The 26,520-nt window shown below is 42.5% G+C and overlaps 1 protein-coding gene across 2 annotated transcripts in view; it reads right to left on the reverse strand.

Moving 5' to 3' along the window:
- Positions 1-26,520, reverse strand: part of GRB10 (growth factor receptor bound protein 10) — a 152,785-nt gene that overhangs the window by 65,361 nt on the left and 60,904 nt on the right. For both annotated transcript variants that reach the window (XM_074576294.1, XM_074576295.1), the window contains exon 3: positions 23,372-23,465. In XM_074576294.1, the coding sequence (XP_074432395.1) occupies positions 23,372-23,465 (94 nt within the window). The remainder of the gene's footprint in view (positions 1-23,371; positions 23,466-26,520) is intronic.

The following is a 26,520-nucleotide window of genomic DNA, read 5'->3' on the forward strand; positions in this document are numbered from 1 at the left end:
AAGGGGATCCCTTGCACAAGAGCACTGCAGCATGTCCCTCCAGTGCCGTGTCCAAATGCTGTTTTGGTAGGATTTTTCAGAAATTCCAACCACTAAAGCTCTTTGAAAACATACCATCGCTGACAACACACAGTTGTAACAACGCACAAATCAGTCCACTCTAGGTAACACTCATACTCCTCTGTTACTTTCTCCCTCTGAGCTTGTAACTACATTTGCTGTGTTTACACAAATCTCTCACCTCCCTCCATACTCTGCTTCAGCTTCCACTAACCCCACAGGCACCAGCTGCCTATTCGCACTCGCAGTTCTTGGACACTGAAACAGTTACCTACAGCCCCGATGCAGTTGCATGCGTTTAGTACCTGGCAGCTTCTACACCTCTGAGAGACTCATGCAACAGGAGGCGGGTGATAATAAGCAGATTTCTTACATTTTTTTGAAAACACACGGTGACCTCTACAGCAATGCTGCAGCTGAATGACACCCTCCACTTCCCAATACCAGCTCCAATGCTATGCAATCTCTCCCCTCCTACTTTACTAAAAACTACGTACAGACTGTAGTTTTGCAAAAGAAACAAAAATACAACATGAAAAAACATTTGCAAACCCTGTGCTTTCACACTGTTCTCCGGGTCTGCTGCCAGAGCCAGTTATAAAAATATCAAGATTGCCTTGGTTGAACATAGAAGCTTAGAGGGTTTTTTTGTTTGTTTCAAGTGAAGGCAGAAGACACAAACCCAACTCTGTGTCATAGAGACATCACCAGCTCCACGGCAGTCAGTCTGAATTAAAATTGACAAGCCTGAACCCCAGAACTCCAGAAATTTATGTACTCTGTAAGTCCCCTTATGGGACCGTGCACTGAAGAGTCCTGTCCTTTATAGCTTTCTAACGTTCATCAGCTTAAATGAAATCCTCTACTTTGTACTGTAACTACGGTTGCTGGCCTATAAAATGTCACATCAGTGCTTGTACAGCTTCCAAAATGCTAAATGGACCATGCTGTAGAAAGAAGGGCAAGAAGCAGAGATGCTGGTTGGTAAACGCATGAAATTGAGATGGGCATCTACGCGCTTTGAAAGCGCTGAAATGCCACACAGAGAAGTCAAGAGCGAATTCTCGACTGCTCCACTATTCTCTGGGTAATTTTTAAATCCCACATGCATCTAATTGCATTTCTGCCAGTAAGGCCGGGAGGGCTAACACCAAACGCATGTACATTAATTACAGGTACTGGAGAGAATTCACTTGATAAACACCTCTTCACTAAAGATTCATGGTTGGACTCCACAAACATTCTTAAAATACACCCGATTGATTTCTTGAAATAGAAGACACAAACAAACTTGAATAAAATTAATGTTGCTAGGTAACAACTATAGAAATAAGCTACATATGAAAGGCGTTAGTCAAAAAATCATAGCGTTAACGAGAAACAGGTACAACTGGATATAGGTTTCCTACAGCAGGAAGGAATGAAGTTGTACCCTCAGACTAGTCCTTACCACATAAAACAAGTTTCAGGAGTTCTGATGGGAAAAAAAATGGAAAAATGGTTAGAAAAAATGGAAAATTCCGTTCTTGTTCAGTTAACACGCTTTACGCCTGACATCATAAAGAGTAAAGATGATGAAAGCTAGGCATTTGGAAGGAGGAAGGGGGGTGGATAAGGAGGGTTTGTTTGTTTAATTCCAGAGACAAGCTAAGGCAAAGTACGTCTCTGAAGAAGATTTTAACGTTTTTTTGCCCTTTGATGAGGCTGCAATTATTAACAGACAACATTCAAATGCACCTCCCAGCGTGCACGTTCCCATTTCTAACCCAAGAACCGCAGATTCACATTGGTCCTTTTGTGGACTGGACAGATGTTGGCCGCCTCAACAGATGATTGCTGTAGGTGGGTATCATCACCACCACCACTGCTGAGCCCTCACTTGACTCTAAGGTGTGGACAGGTGTTGAAGCACTAACGGCATCTCTATGAAAGAGGGATTTGAAACCCGAGGAAAACGTCTAAAACATCTAGAATGCTGGTTAGGCATACACATACCAGCTTTCTTACAAGTATAAGAGGTAAGATAAAATATGTAAGTTATGGCCAGTCACCTTTCCAGGCCCCCACACCTCATTTAAAAACACCGAGTTGGGATTCCATCTTCCTGATACCGATTTTCTAGTAGGAAATTTGCATCTTTAAAAAAAAACCCAACAATGTAGAAAAATTGCATACATTCCTAAAACAAGGATCCGGTCAAAGTTTGAACCCAAAGTCAAATAGGACACCAGCTGACCCCATGTGACTGCACAGACAGTGGGACGGACGGGCTCCTGTTGGGTGAGCACACCACACACCCTTGCCCAGCCATCGCTGATGGACGAGATCCTGACAACAGCAATTACCAGCAACTGCCAGCCTTTCAAATCCCTCTTTGCAGGCCAGTGCTTGCAGAACCACCGCTTTATTGTAAATACTGAGTACACAGATCACTTAAAACAGAATCCAATGTTAAGTAGACCTCTGGGAAATTGTCATTCCTGAGTTGATTACAAAATCCAGTCAGAAGATTAATTTTCAAGAAACTGGTAACATCTGCAGCTTTCTTCTACGAACATTAGGTTCAGTGGTTTCCCTGCATCATTTTCTCATGTCACCTACTTTTAGTTCATTAGTTTAAGAAAAAGACTAAAAAAGATCTTAAAAGGAAAGCGTTTGTTTGGTTGGGTTTATCAAGACAGAAGAAAACCCAAAACAGCCTCAGCTACCCAGAGGATAGGAAAAAACATACACTGAGGAGAGAAGCACCACCACAGAGGGCAAAATGGGGTATTCTTTCCAAGGCCAAACCTGGCATCAGAGTAGACTAATCCTCAAAAAACCCTCGAGAAGGACGGAGCGTTTGCAGTGGTGAAGGACGCGATACACCACAGGACGAGCGGGCCAGATTGACTTCCCTGAGACAAAGGAGATACGAACAGAGGAAAACCTAAAGCTTAAGTCATAATTGTGCAATGAACAGTCATGCACCTATAGCCTTATTGTGGCCCTTTCTTTACTCAGGGAAGAAAAAAAGGAAAAGAAAAAGAGGGCAAGCATTACTGGATGCATGAGACACACACAGACCAAGCAACTCAGGGATTCTCTATTCAAGACTTCCTGGTAAGGTTAATTGGATGCTTCAATCTTGGTGCATCACCTCTATAGCAAAACCGGGATGGAACACTCTGGCAATACATCCCAAAATGATGATTACAGAAAGACCATCACTTGTTCTTCAGGAGGACGTGGTTGGGGTAACACCCGGGCAGCAGAACAGCTCCTAGTCTGTGCAGCCTACACAACAGCAAAGAAAATCCACTTAATCTTTCCAGATAACGGGGAAAACCATGTTAACCTACTGAGCTATTAAGGCACACTCATGTCAGAACTCACGAAGCACAATGTAAATGCTTGGCAGACTGCATCTTATATTAGACAGTCATACTTACGGGTGAATGCCTTTAAGAGGATATCCTGTATCAGTGAGAGCTTCAATTTGACACAGCAAAAGTCAGGTTTAGTGCATTTTTATTAAGATTACATACTTTTACATTAAGGAAACTGAATAAAAAGCTTTAAAATACTGTGTGTTTGCCTTATGCTTACATGAATGAAAATTATTACTTTTTCAAAATTTATTCTATCATTTCTTATATACACATTTCTACTCATAATGCTTCTTGAAGTTTTACTTCGGTAACTTTTTTATTGCCTGTGTCAGAGGAAAATAAATAAATAAAGTGCAAATCAAATATACACAAATAAACAACACTAATAGGCAAGTCACAGTTCAAAAAGGAGTTAAAGATTCAGACAGATGAGAAGGGCTACCACATGTCTTACAAGTCTAAAGCTATTAAAGGCAAAGTTAAAAACACAGTGAAAGCATCTATTGCTTTCCTTTAGGGAACCTATATTTTCCCTCCCTGATTAAACACCGTAATACCCAGCCGAATAATCCCAGCTGAACAATCCTTGCAAATCGATGTAAGTACCACTGCAGGGATTAGTCCCTCCCATCCCGCCAAGAAAGCCCAAGCTTTATCCCGGCTCCAGGAAATGTCGTGCATAACCTCCTATACGTGCTGCTGTGTAGCTCCAGCCAAAGCCTGTGACGCTGCCCTGCCTGCTCCGGCACCACTGCCGGCGGCTGCTTGGCCGCAGCATCGCCCGCCTGCTCGGGGAACATCCCCGCCTGGCAGCCAGCAAACCCCAGGCTTCTTGCATCAGGGGGCTTCGTTTCAAGGCCGCTCCACCACAACTTAAAGCAAGCTTTGGAGTGAAGAGTGGTCAGATTAACCCCAAAAGTCCGTTAGCGTTGCTCTGCAGGAAGCGATGGGTCCACAGAGCTGATGCTGAAACATTATTATTATTAAATTAGGCGTGCACCTCATCACTTGATACCCAAGCTAACCTTTAATCCTACTAACTTTAAATCATGAGGTTCAAAATTTGCTTTGAACAGGTTTATTGCTGGCTTAGAAAGCATATTTAAGAGGATGCAATACAAGTTCCAAAAGTTGCACACGGCAATTAATGAATCAGCTATTCCTCTACGTTAATTAAAGATTGCGTTTTCAGCACATAATAGTTACCTAGCTGTGACCCATGTACTTACAAGGCAGACAACAGGAATATTTCATATTTAAAGTACTTCTAGTCAGAGTTTAGTGAACAGAAACAAAGTCAACGCCAGATTAATTTTGGCTTTTTTTACCAGTTGCCTTAACAGTTTAGTATTAACTCCAATTGCCAATTTGGTAAATTATCGACAAGAAACTAAACTGGGGGAGAGTTGTTTGGAATTGCAACACTGCGTCAAAAAAGCCCCTTAAGAGACCCCAACCCGGAACTTTCAAACCTGGCACCTCTACAAGTAACATCGAGCACGCTTGCCTACCTTCACCTCCCTTCACAGACCAAGGTGGCTGCCATCTGATGTCCTCGTATTGCCTTGGCAGCACCTCGATATAAGCTTTCCCTACATTTCTTTGCCCTACTAAGGGAACAACGTTTTGGGGCATGCATTTAATTTCATCTGCACACATATACTTTGTCCTTGAGTCAGCTGTCTATTTTACGCTCTCCTTTCGAGCAAGCCTAGCTGTTGTGTCGGAAAATCACGTAGTCCCTTTGGGCGAGGAACAAGAAGATGTCCCCTGGACCTGCCAGCAAAGGGCAGGTAATTTGTGAGGAATTACTGCTGTAACGAAGCGCGAACCTCCGGCTGCATAAGAAGGGAACGCCACACAGTCCCGCCGTACGGATGCCCAGATGGCAGAGCATATTGCTGCAGTCGCATCCCAAATGGCAGTGTGGAGCCACTGCTGAAGGCATCCCTACCCCACACGCGGAAATCAGGTGTTTATAAAAGCTCTGCGACGCCTCCCTCTGCCGTGACTACACCGACCCCAAGAGCTCCTGTTAGCCAACTTTAAAAAAAAAAAAAAACAAAAACAAAAGAAAAACACACACAAAAAAACCCCACCCCAAACAAAAATCAAAAAACCAAACCAACAGCCAAACAACAACAACCACCAAAAAAGAAACCATGGAAAAAACAAAACCAACCCAAACCCTGGGAAAAAAAAACAAAACACCAAACCCAAATCATTGCAGTCAATCACCCTAGAGCAGCAGTGATACAAAAGTAATCTGAATTTACCATTCAAATCTTCAGTGAAGAGTGATCACCTCAGCCTAGATCTATCTAGGCCTAAGTAAAACAGAAATATATTTACGTTTCTTCCAGACTCACCAAATCCAAGTTTCCTTTTTTAAATCAGCTATTCGAAGTGTGGTCCTTTGCAATTTAATATCCCAGAGGTAAACCACACCGGTTATAAGAAGTCAGGATCAGGCTCCCCCAGAAGCCAATGCTGCAGGTGGGCTGCACAGAAGATTCACCCCAGCTTGACGCGAGTCAAAACCAACTTGCCCATTACAGCATTTCTCCGCATGAGTCCCACAAGCCTGACTACAAGGAGTGTGCATTCCCAGTTCGGGAACTCAGGGGTGCCCCGTGATTTTGGGAAGCCAGCCTGCTGCTCTTCTCCACCTGGTCGGTTTTCACTAGGCGGTGGGTAGGGACACCCCACGCCCCGGGCCTGGACTCACCTCCTCCCACACCCAGCAAAACAGCGCTGGGAGCAGGACACAAGACATTGCCCCCCAAGAGTATTCTGTCAACAGACCATCACTTCTTAGGAGGCATTCTCCACGTCCTTCACCCTGCCTGACAAGGACGTCGTCGGCACGCTCAAACGAGCTTGCGGGGCCCCGAGGTCCAGCTCTGTGCCTCCCAACACCACCCCCCCAACCCTCCTCTTAGGAAAGGCGCCCCAAAAACCCATGGGTGCAGGTTCAGCGCCCGCAAGAGGTTAGACAACCTGCTCACCTCGCTCCGTTTCACATCTGAAATACAGCCCAGAAAAGCAGAAAAGACTGGTTCCTCCGCCAAAAGCACGCCCACATATTTATAGACCTAGAAAGCCCTAGACCTAAAAAGAGGCAACATGTGAAGAGGAGAGAGCTTAAGGTAGGCCACAAGTGCTGCTGTAAAGCCTTCACGCTCTGAAGGACTTCTCTCAATGGCTTTATAACAGGTTAACCGCCATGGTAGCGATACCCGCTGGTGTTCCTCCCAGCAGCAAGCCTTCAGTGCTTCGGCTGCCTGACTCAACTGATTCTTCAGCAATGCCACCCTTGCCTTGGAGGTGGCCTGCATTCGGACTTCAGTATATTCCAGATTCACTCACTGACGTGTATTTTTTCTACCTGGTCTCTAAAACTCGTTGTCACCTTCTGAAGAATAATTATGCTCATTCTCGAGGATAGAAGCTACCTAACTGTGGTCGCTGGGCACATCATCCACTCGTCTTTGAGTTGCAGACCTCGCAGTTTAGAAACCCATCATCTGCAGCACTGTAGATTTCAGAGGGACTTGGAATATCTTCCTATGCCTGAGCTCTCCAGGATTTTTCAGCCACTTAAGGACAAACCACAAAAACATACACAAAAAGAGTAATTCTCTATTGCTGCGAATAGCTGTAAACTCATAACTGAATTGCAAAGACAAACAAAAAAATTAGCAGTCCTCATGAAGCCTTTTTTTATATATAAACTTACAAACATACAAGCTTATAAAAATTTACAAGTGCACGTATATGTAAACTTGCAAGCAACATATACCAATTAGGAGTGTTAACAAGATACAGAGGCAGTTTAAGACATGTTCTTGCGCAGTTACACATCCACTCAGACAGTGGTGCTGTAACACACCGTAACATTGCACTGCTTCTAACCTCATGCTGTACATGTCACAAATTGCCCGCAATCTTGATTTGGACAGAAAGACTTAAATATTGTTACTGCAATCCTAATACCATTAATGAAATTACATACTAATTGCTTTGGTCAGTAGCACCTTATATACCTTAATTACTTAAGCAGCTGCTTGCTGTTAAGAACTCCAAATTTAGCTACATCTCATGCTATATTTTGATTTATTTTTTTTTGTTTAGCTGGTTTGCCCCATTTAAGTCCTGCTTTTTTTAGCTGAAAATACAACTAGCTTGACAGAATCTTGTCCTTTTTAATAGGCACAAAGAGACTTAAATAAATTAACAAATTCAGATTGATCTTCCCCTTGAAGCTTCTTGGCTTTAAGAGAAGTGCCACAACCTTCTTCATCCTCAATGCAAGAATGTCAGCTGCTTTGAACTTACGCATTTCTAAAGTATCCTCACATGACACAGCTTGCCATATTGAAATGCTGTCATGAACCACTTGCAGCACAGTGTTTACATAAAGGCAGAAATAAATACTGTACTGCTTATCACAGTCAGATAAGTTCAAAGACAGTGATGACTGAGGTTTATTGTTACAATGCTGCACTGTGGTGAAAAATTCTAGTGCAGAACTGACATCAAATTACAACAGTCTCTTTTCTACAGATTTTGCTTGTCTTAGTAAGCTGTGAAATTTGTTTTTTTTTTTTTTCTCCCCCCTCTTATTATGTGAGCTTAATACAAGTCCCAAGCTTAGTATATTTGTTTTATAGACAATGTAAGAAATCAGAGTTACAGAAGTGTACTGTTCCAGTTCATTTTGGGGCAGTCTTAACACCGCAAGATTTTTTCAAAGCTACAGACACCATAAATAATGCAACATTACATTATTTACATTACAATATTATCTTTTGCTATTTTACTCCGTGTTAAAAAAATCAAAAGACTTTTCTTAGATGAACCTGAGGACCATCTGACTACAAAAAGAAAGAAACAAGCACGGACTTTGTTTCCTTATTTGACAAATAGACAAAGCACAAGCCACAGCAGCTGCAGCATAACATCAGAATGTACAGTCACCTAAAAATATTTTAAAGTTTTCGTAGGAAAAAATAAATGAAGGTTCATTACACTTCTTGATGTGTTTACACACCCATACATTCTTAACTCTAATCATAAAAAAGGATAAAACCCCAGCATACAGTTTGAGAACAGGAAAGACCTGCACTAAGAGCTTCTGCACCGTGTAAAGAACTAGAATCTGCTTCAAAGTTTTCTCCATCCCCAGCAGTCCTCCAGAGTGGACATCCCACATGGGCTTCCTTCCAACTTCCAGTTAACTAATTTTGAGAGTTATCTTCCATCAGCTGAAGAGCAACACTTTCTTTTGCCCTTGATTCAAATAAATTTCAGATTCCTGTTTTCTTCTTTCACCACAGTGGGTACCATTTCACTGAGCGCCACTTATGCTCTTTTCTACCATATTAATCTATACAGTGTCCACTCTGGCAACACCACCCCTCAGTTCTGCCCTCATTAGCTAGTCTGTCTGTTGGCCCCTCCAAAACTGAGGATGCACTAGAAGAGTTTCTCTTCCCACATGCTTTCAATAAAATGCGTCTTGAAGTAATCTAGATGCCTGCATGAGACATGTCAAGTATTTTGACCGACGTTTTTCAGTTAGGGACTCATTAATGTGTGAAAAGCTCCCACATTGCTCCTATCAGGTCAGTGAATAGAGTGAGGTATGCCAAGCAGTATCATTTTTCCAGGACAACTGAATCTATATATACAAGGACCCATTAAAAGTATGAAACACTGTAAAGAGATCACAAATCTACACTGGTAATACTATATCTATGAAACTTTTGGGGACAGATTAATCCTTAAGTTGCTTCCAGGCCTATTTAAAAGATACTCAACCCACAGCACTAAAAATCTCTCTTCCACCTCACAGATTCGAAACCACCAACTTAGTAGTACAAAAGCATTTCTTCTCTATCCCTTCTGTGTCAGATTTGTCAGTGGGGGGCTGAGCGTTCCTCTGTGTTTGTATGGCACAAACATCAAAAGGACTAATTCCAGGCTGGAGCTAAGACACATGCAACATTCAATGTTAACCTCTTGAATTCACTGCCCTCACTCTGTACAGATCTGCAGGTTTGCCTGAAATACAAGGAAAGGTTGCTGAAAACCAATTCAGTCGAAATAACTCCACATTTCAACTGCTTTTCGTGTTAAAATATCTGTATTTCTAGCCCCATATAAGTGTCTAAGAATGCTTTTACTGCTGCATTTCATTTCACTTGTCAAACCAGAATAAACTTCCTTCAGAGAAAGTGTTTTTTCGCTATTACAAGTACATTAGGAAGTGTGCCAGCACAGCTGTACCACCAAACCCCTGGGAGACACCAGGCCTTGGGGAATGTAAATGGTCTGAGAACAGCCGACTTGAAAGGACATCTTTTTTCAGGGCAAAGCCATCAGCACCGCGATCACCAAGTCCTCTTGCTCGAACACCCTCCTTGTAAGAAAGGGGGCATTCACCCGAGCCGTGCCTTCAACAAATTTCTCCCCGATAGTCTCAATTTGCCTTGGAGCCAACAATCTGCCAGATTCATCTCTAAACTTGCTCTTCAGAAAGAGATCTTTCTGTTTTGTATTTCAGCAGCCTAACACAGCAGGAGACATGTATCCTGGCCCAAACAGCTCGGCACTATTGCCATACAGAGGGAGGGTTGAGAGGTTTTTTTGTTTTGCTTTGTTTGGTCGGTTTTTTAAACAGAAGGTTAACAGAGATACACAATGGTGGAAAGATATTACCACAAACATAAATACTGTATTAGTAGACATCTTGGCTCCTACAGTAATGAAAATGAATTACGTCTCTTTCAATAGTTTCACTTCAGCTACATACTAAAACCATCTTAAAGAAACTGCATGGCTTTTCACTGTGCTTTATGCCTCAAGTGGTTTTCCCTTATCTCGTTATCCCACATTTAATGCCTTTTTTTTTTTTTTTCTCTTTTTAGTATGTGTTCCAAGGTCAACTTGCAAGGCTGGTCACTGTTCCCAACTTTGATTTCAACTCCCATATGCACAAAGAGAAAGCTTCAACTACCCTTCAGCTTAATTCACTGACCCCCTCCCTACTGCAAGTCAAGAATTATGCACCTTCAATCAAAGCACATTTATAGTACTTAGAAGCTGCATTATCTTTCACCACTTCCATGTTATACACTGCATACACCAAGTCAATCTACAGAAAGGCTACACCACGTCAAAGTAACAATCTATGGTTTACCCTATCTATTAGGATACAACCTCACGTACGTTCACATTTCAGTCTTGATTTCATCTCTTCAGAACCGGCTCTCAACTTAATACCGTGAACAAAGCGGGACTTCATCTTCAAAAATACCACGCACACTACGAAGCAGATCTTAACCACAGACTTGACAGAAGTTTTACAATAGCAATATCCTAATTTTGCTGATGGAGAAAATGTAGGTAGACATCTACAGTGACTTGTTTCATCCCATGTAACAGTTCATTTGTTGAACGAGCTCTTCTAACTCTTTGCCCCGCTCCGCACAGGCACAGTGCCCAACCCCAGCATGTATTTCCCAACTCTGGCTAAGGGGGTTATGGAATGGGGAGCTCATCACTATTTCTGTGAGCTCATGTGAAGAAATGTACGCTTAGCAGCGTCCTGCAACCATTTCTGTGGCCCAGTTTCATCAAACCCTCCAGTGAGTCCCATTATTCTGAGCAGCTTATACCTGCCCGAGGTATAGATGGCTAACTAACAACACATGTGAGTCAGGCCTGCTGCTGCCATCATTAATTGCTATAGCTCACAATTGCTCATTCGCATATGAGCATAAGAGTTTCTGTGCAACCCCACAGCGCAGACTTCAGGCGTTTGTTACTCCACGCATCTTCCAAAATGACCGAAAAAGGAATCATCACCCCAGCAAAGACCCTGCTATCAAAAAGGTAGGCAGCCGGCCCGAGGCCACTGGCTGCCTTCAAATGGCCTTCTTTCAGCGAGCGCTGGCTGGCTGTGGGCACAGGCAGTACACTCTGCAGAGATGCTGGGCGTAGAGAAAGAACCAGCGTGTTGCTTGCTGTAATCAAACCCTGTCCCGTTTTACACTATTCTCACTTTCCTAAGTCTGACTTCAGTCATGAACCTTTAATCTTTTTTTTTTTTAAACACAGAAAATAATGTTGATACTTAAGTAAACACAGTTTTGCCACTAAGAAAGCCTACTTTCACATTCACCCAACACCACCAAAATTTATTAGCCAGGTATTTTTACTGACATCCATGTTTTCAGACATACCACAGTATATATTCTTCTTCACATAACTAAGTTAAGCTGTACTTGCTGATACAGACCATGAGCACATTCCAGTGCAACTTGTTTGTCTCAACTAAAGGAAATACGTTCCCATGCTGGAAAAATCTTAAAATCCACAGTCCTCAACTTCCCAGTCATTTGGCAGAACCAATCTCTTTTATAAACAGATGAGAAAAAGCATTTCTAAGAAAGACGATGTTTAAGCTGCAACTTGAATTGGGCATTTTCCTCTCAGCTGTAAGATGTGTTATGTCTTTATGTGACAATCCTAGTTTTCCAGTTCATAAGCTCACGAAAAACGTTCTAATATGTAGAAAAGGATACTAAAACCTTAAATTGAATCTATACTTGTCCAGACTGCTTAACCTACATTTGCCATAACAGTGTCAGACAACTTTTAAAATCCATTAGATTTTTAAGCAAAAAGCCAACTTTCATTTCGCATTTATAATTGTTCCTCTAAGACCAGCTAACAAGTGAAAAGGGAGGGCAACAAGCTGTTGAATCGCAGGGAATCCTAAAGCAACAGAAGTCTTTGCTGGGAGAACTGCTGTTATCACAAATACGCCCCGTTTCACTCTTGCGAACGAGTCTTACCTCACCCTCATTCTGCTTTTTACCCCTGAAGTGTTACAGATTTAGACATTTCTTGGTTATTTTTTTATTTAATTATTTTTATGTTTTAAAAGAGAAGCAAAGTGTATTTCTGTATTCATTCCTAAGATGATAAAAGCTCTACTTAGAGGATGGAGCTCATAAAAAGGTAAATTAATTTATATTTTGCTCCACCTGAGGCACTGGAAAGAATAGACAGAAACCAAAGGTTAGGACACTTATCGTTAGGACAAACAATGAAAGGAAACCGAGAGCTGTACTGCCTGTTCTCCACCCTCTCACTACTTTAATAGAGACCAAAAATATAACCTTGAAGGTCAGGGGAAAACAAAAACCTAAAAATTGAACACACGTCTCCCAGAATTGTTTGCAGACAAGAGGGCTGCATTGTGTCAGCTATTAGAAATTGTCTGCCATCACAAGAGAGATCAAAGGTGCATGGCTGACCAGAGACAGGACAAAAATCAGTTCAGTGTGCTTGAAATGAGGGTGGGAGTAACTCACGGCTTCATCTGAAGGAGTTAAATGGATTTCATTTGGGAGGGGAATAAATATATGTAGATATATATAGATATAGTCCCCAAAATGCTAAATGCACTGGTGAACTAAGGCTGTTAAAAGGTTTCTTGCGAAGCTCAAGTCCAGCCCATCTCAAGAATTCAGGGAGTAGTTTCTGGCATTGCAACTGCCTCCACTCTGCCACACCACAGCTACCACACTCCTGGAAGTAAGTTTCATAGGAAAAGGGGTCTGTTTTCCCCCGTTGCCTTCAGAAAGTACAGAGACGTACAGTAACGCTGTGCTCTTGATAGAGATTTTACTGAAGTAGTCAGATTTAAAAAAGAAAATAGCCCCCCCAATCAGTCACAGTAATTTCAAACATTATATGCATTGCAGATAAATGGCAATCAATTTCCAGTCTGTTTATAGGTGACACTCTTAAATGTCCAAATAAGAATAGCTTTATTTCAGACTTGGACACAACAGTCATGAAACCAGATTAGTGCCCTAGAGCTTTCCATGTAATCAGATACTGAAAGGCAGTTCTCTGTCCATTAAAGCTGACCTCGCATAGTGACATTGTACTTTTATCTCAAAAATTAGAGATACTTACACTTTCGAAAATATACTTTTAAGAAGTATTTCAATACAGGCAGCATCACTGCAGTGAGTATGGATCGTTTCCATCTCTAAATACACCCTTCCCCTTTACGTGTCAAACTGCCTTTGAAATTTAGGATTTGATTTTGGTTAAGGTGTCAGAATTTGAAGTTAATATTCTGATGCTGCAGAGACACTGTTTTTACTGAATAACTGCCATTGTTACAGCATGATTAAAAACTACACAGGCTACATAATAAATCAACTTTCCTAGCTGGAAAGCTCATTAGTATTTAGATTATTTAAGTGCCCACCGCCATGTTTTGACGTTTGGCTATAACACCTTCACTGGAAGGTTCAAAAGCTTCTTACATAAATCCAAATACACTCAAAGCATGTCCCCTAACAGGGAAGAATATGCAGAACCCAAGGACGTGGAGGAAGATGGTGGACTGGCACAGGCAAGAATTCTACTTGCCCACATTAAAAATGTCATCCAGAAGCTATCAACAGAGCCTTTGCTGATAGTATTAATTCCCATCCTTCCACTCTCCTAACATCTTGACAGTACAAATTTAGTCAGATTACAAAACAAAACATAAAGGCAATAAAGTTATTCCAGAAAATGTATGAGCTCATCCCAAGAACTTACAGTTAGCTTGTACTGATTAAATTAGAAGATGGTATTTCAGATCACTAAGCTCAATTATGGATCATTAATTCAAATGGAAGAAATAAGCCACCTAGGTGGCAGAGGACAATCTGAGACCACAAGTCTCCCCATCCCTGTTGGACAGTAAATAAGTAAGTATATAAAACAATTTAAAAATAGTGAAATCTATCGCACTTGGCTCTGCTTTAGCTATCTGCTTAGAGAAAAGATGGGGATGATGCAAGTTTCTATGTAAATACATTTACAGAGGAGAGAGCACACTACCCATAGGATTTTGTACTTTTTTTGCTCACAGAAGACATGAGACAAGCACCCAAGAAATGAGCTCAGCTCAGGTACCTGGGAGAAGCACAAGTAGGTACTGAGACACTAGTTTCCCTCTGGTATCTGAGCTTCCCCAAGCACACCATTTCCAACAGAGGCATGGGACTCACGAGCTCAAGCCCCAGAGATGAAAAGCTCAGACAACGTCACCTCCATGAAGGGCAGGTTGCTCTCCTCAGGGGAAGCCTCCCACAGCCCACGCGAGGTGCTGGAGGTGCTGTTCCTCCCCAGCAGCCACCGGCCAGGCTGTTACACCAGGCAGCCGGGGTCTCGGCAGGCGGCCAGCCCCCCCGACACAACTGGAGTAGCCGCAGCAGCACAGAAACTATTTGTGGCACCGATGACATCAGCCAGCTGAGCTGATATACCTCTGGGGAAGCATGCCAACCGTAAACAAATACACCATGTGCACGTTCGCCTCCCGCTAACAGAGCAGACACTTGTAACGTGCTTGTAATAGGTTCTTGTGCGATAACTGCAGCACAGGAAGAAAGTTTTCCTGCAAGATGTCCAAGAGCGCACAGCCCCGGGACAAGAAGAGAGGACATTGGCAAGTTTGCCAACAACACTAAGCTGAGTGGTACAGTTGACAGGCCAGAGGGACAGGATGTCATCCAGAGGGATCTGGACGAGCTAGAGAGGTGGGCCCGAGCAAACCCTATGAAGTTAAATAAGGCCAAGTGCAAGGTCCTACACTTGGGTTGGGACAACCCTCATTATCAGGGTATATAGGCTGATATAGAGGCTGGAGGATGATATGATAGAGAGCAGCCCTGCGGAAAAGGACTTGGGGGTACTCGTGGATGAAAAGCTGGACATTAGCCAACAATGCGTGCTTGCAGCCCAGAAGGCCAATTGCATCCTGGGCTACATCAAAAGAATTGTGGCCAGCAGATCCAGAGAGGTGATCCTCCCCCTCTACTGTGCTCTTGTGAGACCCCAATTGGCGTACTGTCTCCAGCTCTGGAGCCTTCAGCACAAGAAGGACATGGACCTGTTGGAGCGGGTCCAGAGGAGGGCCACAAGGATGATCAGAGGGCTGGAGCACCTCTCCTATGAGGACTGTCTGAGAGAGTTGGGGTTGTTCAGCCTGGAGAAGAGAAGGCTCTGGGGAGACCTTATAGCGGCCTTCCAGTGCCTGAAGGGGGCCTACAGGAGAGATGGGGAGGGGCTGTTTGCAAGGGCATGTAGCGATAGGATGAGGGGCAATGGTTTTAGACTAGAGCAGGGTAGGTTTAGATTAGACATTATGAAGAAGTTCTTTACAATGAGGGTGGTGAGGCACTGGAACAGGTTGCCCAGAGAGGTGGTGGACGCCCCATCCCTGGAGACATTCAAGGCCAGGCTTGATGAGGCTCTGAGCAATCTGATCTAGTTGAAGAAGTCCCTGCTTACTGCAGGGGGGTTGAACTAGATGACCTTCAAAGGTCCCTTCCAACCTAACAGATTCTATGATTCTATGACATCCCTAGGCTACCCCTTGCATTACCTAGCCAAAGGATGCAAAATCATGACTACTCCAACAATTAGTCTTAGCTCTGCTTCAGTGCTAGCAGGAAATGCACATCCCATAATTGTAAAGACAAAAGTGAATTCAAAAGGACATTTCATTTTACAATTTATTTCACAGGGTCTCCCTCTCCCTATTTGATTATTGCTGAGTTTCTTAAAGAGTCATCATTTTAGGCTTATACTAGTACTGAGGCAACTTGTTCTACAATAGGGAACACATAAGGGGTTATCAAGCACTGGAACAGGCTGCCCAGGGAAGTGGTGGAGTCACCATCCCTGGAGGTATTTAAAAGACATGTAGTAGTGCTGAGGGACATGGTTTCATGGTGACTTGGCAGTGTTAGGTTAACCATTTGACTTGATGATCTTTAAGGTCTCTTCCAACCAAACCAATTCTATGATTCTATAAGGAGGGAGGGAGGTAAATGCCCTCCTGCACTGAGAGGATTCTGGAAAGAAGCAACAGCATCACCCCACCCAGGTGCCCAGTTTACACCTTGCCCTCCCAAAGCCTCAGACAAGATTTAACAGTAACAAGAAATTAACATCTAATCACCCAAAAGTCACGCCTTGTGAATTTACACACACACCCCCCCCCCCACCCCGGCCCCGTGATAACTGAAGATACAAATCTTGAAAGAGAAGGTGGAGGAAAAGGAACACCTCTATCTTTAATAGGAAAAAAAAACCCCACCACTTTCTCAGATGTCACACCCCTACACAGCTGCAGTCCCCGAGGGATGGGTATGGTACATTACGGACTACCTTGAGCAAAGAACCCAACTCCCCAGCCCAGCTCCCCCTGCTCTCCCAGTGCAACCGCTCTGCCCCAGCAACCATCTCCCCTCCAACACGGCAAGAAGTTCCTTATAAACCTGGTAATAACTCTACCATCTTTCCATCAGCCACAGAAGAAAACAGGCTTAAAATTTACTTTCACAGTCACGTAAATAAGGAAGATTAATTTTTAAATTTGTAATACTTCCTGCTTTAGGCTTACTTTAGAATTCTCTATTTTTTTCTGCCTCTTCACTTGTAATGAATAAAGGCCCCAAGGCAAAACATATTCCACCTTATGCAACCAAGACGGAGGGCTCCTTCCCTGCACTGAATCCTACCTCCTCAGAGAAATTTACCTGAAGGACACACGGAATCCTGAGAGATTATAGAGGCTTAAAAATACCATGCTTCTCAACTATAAGATATTAGAGCATTTTTTATTCATATCAGGTGGCTTCAGAGGGACACATTTAATTTTAAATATGTCCAAAATTGAAGACTTGCGAAGCTGATACTAAAAAGTTTATATATGAAATAGAATAAAAAATAAAATTAAAAAAATAGAATAAAAGAAAATCCATCAGTCACCTCCAAATTAATTTTTCTGAACATGCAGCATTTTAAACTACTTTTGGTCTGTCTCTTCTCATTTCACTGGATCTTCATTAGCAGCCTTGTTACATACAGAGTCTTCCTGCTCGACTCAATCAGTGGGTCTGTTTTGGCTCCCTGTAGCTTGCTGCAAATCTCTGAAATTATCTGTACTAAACACCAACCCACTTTGCCTTATCTTTCCATCTCTCTTTTATTTTTTTTTCAGAGTTCTGTCAGCCCAAGGGTTTGAGAACTAATATAATGAGAGAAGTTAAACTTCTACACAGCTATTATGGGTGCCCTCCTAGTAACTGTGCTAACAAGATTCATCACCAAGTACAATGGAAGCCTTCTCCGAAACAAGACAAAGGTACTGTAATGAGCTAGGCAGGAAGCGGGGGCTCAGCTCTTTGCGTAGGGGTAGTCAGTGTAAATCTTTTTGGCACTAATGGTGGGGTTTTTTTCTAAGGCTGGACAATGACAACAACGTTTATACAAAGCATGAGAATTCATGAATGTCTGGCAGCTTTTGGTATTGTCTCTGCAATACAAACAAGACTATCTGTTTTTCACTCTGCATTTTCAATTCAGTACCAGCTGGATTCTGCAAAAACATGGGTTAGTTCTGATACACCAAATAACTGACTCATCCCAGTGGGATCCCACAACTGAAACACATCAGCAGTAGCACTGGCTAAACACGCTCCTCCTCAGCTACCGAATGAATAACAAAATCGCCTCAACCTCACGTGCCTATCCCGAGGCAGATGCAAAAGACAAGATATTAAAAGCAGGTAATAGCAGCAATGGTGGAGAAAGAGGGCTACAGAAGATTATTTCTCCAGGCTAAATCTTAATTAAGCATCATAATACCTCATCTAAGTCCATACTCACTCAAAAGTCCATAAGTATTTACATGGGCTTGTGTTTTTTGGACCCAGTCAGCATGTTAGAATGGTAGTTTCCACTGTTGCTGACTTTTATCATCTCTATAAAAGTTAACGTATCAGTTAATAGCCAGCAAGATACAGGAGAGCATCTACCTCAAGAATAGGCTGCAGTGCAATGCAAGTTGGCAGCTGCTCTGGATCCCTCCAGGTTTGGTGGGAACACATCGTCTGTACATATGAGCAGGAACGCCACAGAAACCTAATGACGACTGATTTGTAACCACGGCATCCTCATTGTCTCACTGTGCAGGGAAGATTTCCTACCACGACCAAGCTGACAAAGCCCAGCTGTGGGCTAAAACAACTTGTATCACTTTTTTCTTTCTGCTGCCAAAGCCGCCTGGCTATGAAGCCAGAGGTACCACAATATTCAGCTCGGCTCTGTCTGCAAACTGCTGCGACAAAAAGCATCAAGTCCAACATGAGCCAAGAGCGCCTCAGAAGAGGAGGGCCGCACATGAATGCATTAATAAAAGGAAAATAGATCTTTCATCACAGACTCATGGCAAAACACACTTGTATAGACACCAACAATCATCCCACAAGTACAAACATACACAAAGTCAAGGTGACAGAATGCATCTTATTTACGCCTGGCTTCAAAATCCTGACTAAGAAGCAGCTACACAACCTCAAAAAGTACACATCGAGTACCAACAAAAGGTACTGCCCATAAACTTCACGGCTAGGACTGCAGTTGGCACTATTTGCTGCTTGCTAGAAAAACAAACAGAAAAATGAGCTCCGAAACACGCCTCAACAAAGAAAAACCCAGAAGTACAGAGCAAGATGAGAAACAGCCGTGGCATGGCTGGCAGGTCAAACCCTCCTGGCGTCTGGGACTAAACAAATTCAGTTGGGCTTACAGTTTTCCGTAGCATCATGTATTTTGCTATCATACTTCATATGGCAAGGCTGCTCCTAGGCAGCGCAGGTAAATCCACAGGACAGCCTTGTCTTGCTAGCGAGACACATTCAAGGTTAACTTTGGTGGCACCACACAGCGGGGCGCTCAACCAAGAGGAACGGAGGCTGCACTGCCAAGGTGCTTGGGGAGAGAGGAGAACCAGTAGCATCCTTTGGGATGGGGCAGGGAGAATGAGTGCTGGAGCCCATCACCTCTACCAAAGGCCTCAACTGGCATTTCTGTGTGAATGCAAGTGTTTTGACTAAAACCACGACTATGCTTCCCAGCTCTGCCCCTTGCTACTGGAGGGGGTACAAACACTGTAGGCTACACACTACTGAGAACCTGTCATTGCAAAATATTAAACATCTGAGTCCTAAATGTTTTGCAAAGTGAGACATGGCCGAGGAGGCTACAGTTTCCTTCATCTCCACATTCCGCTCCTGAAGGGGAAAAAAGTTAGAAAAATAACAATACCTGTCCCGTCCTAAGCATGCTTTCACTTCCTCTTAGTGTTTTTAAAGATGGTAAATAATTGTTTTGTTTCTTAAACTCCTTCCTTAACTCTTCAGGAAATGCCACGGAGTTTAGATGTATTTTTCTTCTCCAAGCCTAGAGGCTTAATTACAGCTTCTGGAAGGACTGCTCAAGAAATACTTGACTTGCTGTTTATTAAATGCCAAATCCTGGCTGGATATTGTTAACTTTCTATAACTTTCAACAGGTAGCTGAGGCGTATCTGTGGATATTAGTGGACATCAGTGGATATTAGTATTGTTCAGCTGGAGGAAGCTCACTCTTTCCTATTGCATTGAACTTATGAAGTAGCTTTTGTGGCATAGAGGTAAGAAATCCTCGTTCCTGCTCTCTGCGTTTAGTACCTTTAAGAAATTTGCCCAACTAGCAGAACCATTGAAAAGTGAATACTAAGTTATGGCTTAGATATAAAAATACTTATTGTTAAAGTAAACAGGTTTATCAGCATACTTACACATAAGCAGTTATTGAACTGTTCCATCTGCACTCAACTTTTTACACCCGTTTCATATGGAACGTGCCTATTTTAAAGACTCCTCACTGTACAAAAAGTATTCTCTGCTCCCCAATCTTTACAAGATATTCTTTTAAAATTAAAAGCTGAACAGTTATAAAGCATCTGCTTGTGTAAAAAGAGTGATTCAGCAGGAAACGTGTACTTGAAATACCCTTCACAAGAAAGAGCTTATTCACGCGGGGACAGTTGGCAGGGATATCTCAGTCTCCACTTGAATGCTCTTTTTCCAGCTTGTGTTGAAGGGATTCAGATGCCTAGGAGGAGGAAGCTAATCACCATTTTTATAGGCCGTGGAAAGCAGGGTCTGGTTCAGAATTGCAAGTGCTTGTACCAAAGCTCTCCCAGTGAAAAGCAAAGGGCTATAAGTTAATGTTCAACAGAAACTGGCAAATCTGCCACGCTCACTGAGCAACGTGGTCAGGTATGAATTGGAAGTGTATACATAAAATAACATAGCAAGTACGGCTGCTCAGAGTTCAGCTCCAGCATTTAAGGCAGAGCACACTAAAAGGAAAAATGCAGAGAGCATCTAACGCATGAAGTGTTTTAGCCAATTCTAATCCTTCTACAATTTCAGCTCATATTCAGTATTGCCTATTATTTTTCCTTAAAAGTCCTGCAAACACAGGAATAAAAGCTTTAGATCTGCTAGTCGCTGTAAGGTATGTCAGCAAGTAATGTTGTATATAACTCAAAGCAAAATTTGACATAGCCTGTTGCAGATACCTTTATCATTAGCATCATCAAGACATACCACCAAACAGATTGTGGTCCTGCAAGTTACTTCCGGATACAGGTTTACCCTTCAAGTTTTTCATTTAAGTCAATGGCAGCAAAGTTTTAACAGAAAGTAACGGATAACACAGTTTAATGTAAAGATAAAAAAAACAAAGCAAACATCTGCCACAGAACTTAAAAACCCACTTCATGTTAATAAGCTAGTCTTCCTATTTATTGTATGACTAATATGAGCGCATCAGAGCTAGTTCAGACCACGTCACAACTCCCTCTGAAGCTCTTCATGTTTTATTTTCCTATGTACTATTCATTAATCAGTTACTGGAATATGCGGCAGCTCTTAAAACACTTGTACTTTCAAGTTATTGGACAGGAACGTCTATTTTGTATGCTGTGCAAGAGCGTAGAGGCTCACACTTGGACAGAACAAACACACAAGACATGACATAACATCACGCTTACAGCCACTTCCAAAAAAACACTGAAGCAGCAGGTATCATGCCTGCAAGGCACGTTGCTTCCCTCCAACACTGCAAAAAGGCAGAAGTGCTACAGCCCAGCACCACATCAGAGGCCACCACTGGGCACTCAGGTTTCAGTTCTTAATCCACGCCACTTGCATAACAGCATTTCATGGTCACGGGGGTAGGCATGATTAATAATGTGCTAAACACCTACTTCAGCAACAAAATCAGGACAATTTTAGAAATACTGGATTTGATTGTTGTTAGTCAGCTGACATAGAAAAAAAAAAGTCTCAATTTGTGGGTGCAAAATTGATCTTTACTTCAGAAAGTATTGGGAAAAATGTTAACTGGGTCTTGCTTTACAAATAGGCATTAAACTACCAGCACCCACTATGCAAAGTGTTCTCTTTAAAGATAGCTGTTTCATAAATTCATTTGGGCCAGTTTGCGTACAGACTGGCCCATACAAAGTGGCTGAGGCAGAGCCACACATCAGGTGACACTGTGTGGATCCTGCAGTGCTACAGTATAGAGGAAATGAAGGATCTGGAAAGGAAGTAGGAAAATGCCAGGCTGCAAAGCTGGCATTTTGCCATCAAAATGCAGTATTAACTGTCTCTTCAATAAATGTTCAGACTTCACAAGCAGCAGCCACACGTATTGATACGTGTGAACTTAGCCGACATAGGATGCGTTTCCCCAAAAAATACCTTGAATAAATGGGGATATTTACAAATAGCTTCAGAAGCCACCTATATGGATTTGCTCCAGGATTTGCACATCCCAAGATAGGTGAAATTAATGTAACAGTACCATTCTAATACAAAAGAAAAACAGAATTTATAAACTCTGTGCTGTATGCATGCAAGCATGCCAACAACACACTGCCTTGTGCTACTAGAAGTGTTAGATTGGATAAGATGGCAACCTGTTACCTTCTATTTTCAATTGAAAGGAAAGCTTTAAAAAAATGGAAGACTTGGGGCACGGACAGGGGACTAAATTAAAAAACAATCCTCATTACATTTTGGGACTTGTTTGTGAAACATAAATAGTCTTGAGGATCTACAATTCATGAATTCCAGTCTTGCTGCCCTTGACAAATGAAAGGCGGCAGATTTTTAAAAGAAAAGTTAAGCATGTCAAATTTGGCAAATATTTTAACTAGTATGTTCATGATCTTTTTTGTTTAATTAGCCTTGTGCTGACTGCAGTACTATTAGCTGTTGCACTGAAGAAACAACATTTGAAGATGACCTTCAAGGACTTGGTTCCAAATTAAGCCATCAGAAAGCCTGAGGGTAAGGGGGCTCACTGGTTAAGATGGCACTTTCTATTATTAATTATTTCAAAGCCAAAAAAATAAAGCTGAGCTAACAAGTCTCTGCTATAATAGTAACTGTCTTTTTTTAGTTATCTGAACAGACAGAAACTGGCAAAGAAAGACTTTTAAGATTTATTTTAACTTTTTATATACAGTCCTGTTGAATTACAGAACCTAGACTATTGCACCAGCATTACAGCGTCTAGTTCAGGACTTTCTTTCCCTGGATGAGATGAATTTCTGTCATCCCAAGCAAATAAACATACTTTTCTTTTCTGCTACTGCAGAAGTTGAGCCAGAACCTTGAACGCTTCCTTATGGCTGTCAAAGATTTTTCTAAAGGCAACTTTAACATTACAAACATTGAGTTCAATTTCAGTGCTTCCCTGCTCCTCCCTCCTAAAACCAGGAGCAGTTCCCTGCCACCCAGGCTAGCTACCCCAGTTTGGTTTACAAGGCTTGAGATGCATCACACGTTCTCAGTCATCTTCATCTGTAGCTCAAAGAACAGTTGTGACAAAAAACGATTTCTTCAGCTCTCCTCCCCCAACCATCCAGAACTTTTTTCTTTTTAGTGAGAAGGAGAAATGGCACAAGAAATGAGGAGCCTGGATTCCCACCCACTGTTCCTTACCTTGGTGATTCAGGGAGATGCGGTTAGATGGTTCTTGGAAACCCGGTTCCACCAGATCCCGCCGACCATGAGCCGAAGCCTGATCTACATTGTCCTAAAAACAGAAGAGCAGAAAATCTTATAAAAAACAGGCATTCTGTACTCTGTGTAAGCTACGTTACAGAGCCAAACCACGGATACAAAAACCAATCCCTTCCACACCTCTGAAAGGAGAAACCAGTGTCAGAGAAGGGGGGGGGGATTATAAGGGGACACTAGACTGTCACATTAACACATGTGGCATGAATCCAGAATCAACGATTATGCCGTTGGCTCATCTGTACACCAGTTTGCATTTCAAACTGGGAAATCATGATGTATATGCACTTCCTAGTTTAACAAAAGTTTCTTCTTGCATCAAACTATGCGGAGGCTTGGGGCTTTGTTCTGTTTAATTCTGAGTCTGTGGCTCAGGGGTTTGTAACTAATTAACTGGACCGAAACAGATTCAGTAGTGAACTACTAAACCTCAAGAGGAATCAGAAGTTCAGTTTAGATAAACATCCATGGCTGTGGATGCCAACCTGTTTTTTTTTTGTTTTGTTTTGTTTTTTTTTCATACTAGAACTCTCACAAGATCAGGTTTCAAGACGTTCTAACACAGACTGAATTTGGCTAAGTCTAAAATATCATGGTTTCTCACAGACCTTGCCAAAGACGACTACTAGGAGAAAGCAGGAAAATTGAAATATAAACAAAAAATGAGAAAAGCAAGATAAGTCATGTTGCATTTTAGGAGTAACAGAAGGAAATTCTGAGTAGGTACACTGTTTTACAAAGTTGGCATACCTTTGCATACACCAGTTAAGGGTGGTATGGAAAAATAGAAGCAAGTGCATAAAGTTGACTGCACTGATGTATCACCAACCATAAACTGCTGTGGTGATATATGTGACTGTATACATGATCTTGCTGTGCCCAAAGTGTGGGATAAATACACAATGGTATGATCCACATTTATGTCAAAACATAGGAATCGCCTTCATGGCAAATGACATTGTAATTACAGCGGAGCAATAACATGCACACAATGAGTGGCAATTCAACTATGTGCAATTGTGAGCTCTCAGCCCAACATTTCCAGTTTACAGAATATAAGCTAATGCTCAAAAGCATAACAGATGTATTGTTTGGGGATAAGAACTGTATGTGAAATAAATGATATTATCTCTCCTTCAGAGAGACTGCCTCAAACAGCAGATACTTGAGCTTTGCATTCAAGTACTCGAGCGCCGCTGTTGAGTGCCTTCACCATCAGGGACCAATTCAGGAGCTCACAGGCATTTATAAGACAAGAACTGCCAACAGCAGTATGACTAAGGGAGGTTTTTATAAGTAAACAATATATGATAAGATACATACGGCATCCACCTATCTATGCCAGATACAAGTGGGACCACTCAGTTTCTCTATTGGCTACCTCCCCTTATAGCTCCTCACATCCTTGCCACTGATTTTCACACTACTGGCTGTTGTTTCATGAGCCACATCTAGCTAATCTCACAAGTTTTTGTAGTTGCTTCTTAGGAATAAAAAAAAAATAAAAAAAATCAGATAATATTTGTTAGCTCCTTCACTGGCGCTAATGAACACGTATTAGGAACAAACAACTCATGAGCTCCTGTCTCTGTCAAATCCCTTGCTAGTCGTTTTCACTGGATATATCTCATTTTCTCTGGAACACCACACAGCCAGCACTGAGCTGGCCCACAACATCTCAGTTTTACATTTCAGGCAGGACATATGGGACTTGCAGCAAGAGAAGGCAACAGCAGAAAGCACATACAAAATCAGGAGTCTGTTCCCCAGAAAGTTTAGCGTAATTCTTTCAAAGGCTCCAAGGACAACAGGGGGGAGGAGATGCTTATCTAGGAAAAGTTCCAGTCAAAACTTAAAGCTGAAGCTGATTGCTGGCAGTACAAAGGCCGAGAGGTGAACATCGTAGGCAGGGAGAACACAGCAGAACATCCCTTCTCCTAGCACAGAGCTTTTCCTTGTGCGTTTCCCTCCATGCAATTCGACATCATGTATTTTTACCAGGTAGCTAAAACCCCACAGATGCTGTTTAGCAGTATTAGTTCCACTTCCCCGGAACAAGTCTGGATGTCCAATGCATTGGATGCAGTTGCATATCGCCTCTTGGCTGGGAAGAGCAACAGGGCATCCCAACAGAAATGAAGGGTGGAACAAGAAAACCAATTAAAAGCTATTCGTTACACACCTAAACGTGTTTTCAGTCGTGCCAACACAAAAAAGTCCCTACTGGAAGGCAGGATTCATGCAGTACTATGTAGTAACAGAGGTGAGATGGCGCTGAGAGGCATCTTTTTACCTTTGGGTTTCCCACAGCAGTAACACACAAACGCTTAACTGAGAAGACCTTATTTTAGGCTTACAGCTGGGCTGCATGCCCATAACTCTTCAATTAAAAAAAATCTCGTTTAACTAGCAATTACCAAGAATTTACAGGAATAGGATGCGCCCTCTCTGGAATCACCTTACAGGTCTACCAGAAGATGCTGAGAACCACAGGCCTTGTTCACAAAGCTTACGCCAAAGTCATGGTAAGATATATCGAAGTTTTCAGAAGCAGAGGTTTCAACGCCTAACGACTGCAGATGCTGCCTGTACAAAGCTGACGCTCCTGCCTGTTTTGTTAGATGCAAACCCCTGCCCAGAAGGTCCACAGGCTTCTCCTGCAGCTCGACAAAGCATGGAACCAAAGGTTTCCTCTGGGCACAGAGGGCCAGCACAACCCAGGTGCGAAAGTAAAGCGGCAGACGTGCATAAACAAAGACACACCTGTTAAAGCAATGCTGGCAGCAGAGGAGAAAAGGTAAGGGCGGTGCGATTTAAAGAGCTCAGGGTAGTTTCACATGACCCTCCAGAAGCTGTTTGTGTCCGTTGTGCACAGACAAACAGTGGCACTCGGCCAGCTGCAGCAGAGATCAGACAGACACTGGAACAGGGTTAAAAGAAGAAAGGGGGAAGAAAAAAAAAAAAAAAAAAGCTATAGAATTGCTCGGTGCCAGCAGCCTCGCTGTCAGGCTCCCGTGTGGGGTCGGGGCCCTCAGCAAGGTGGGCACCTGCTTTGGTCCATCAGCATCCCC

The sequence above is a fragment of the Larus michahellis genome, chromosome 2 (assembly GCF_964199755.1).
Source record: "Larus michahellis chromosome 2, bLarMic1.1, whole genome shotgun sequence".
NCBI classification, from domain to species: domain Eukaryota; kingdom Metazoa; phylum Chordata; class Aves; order Charadriiformes; family Laridae; genus Larus; species Larus michahellis.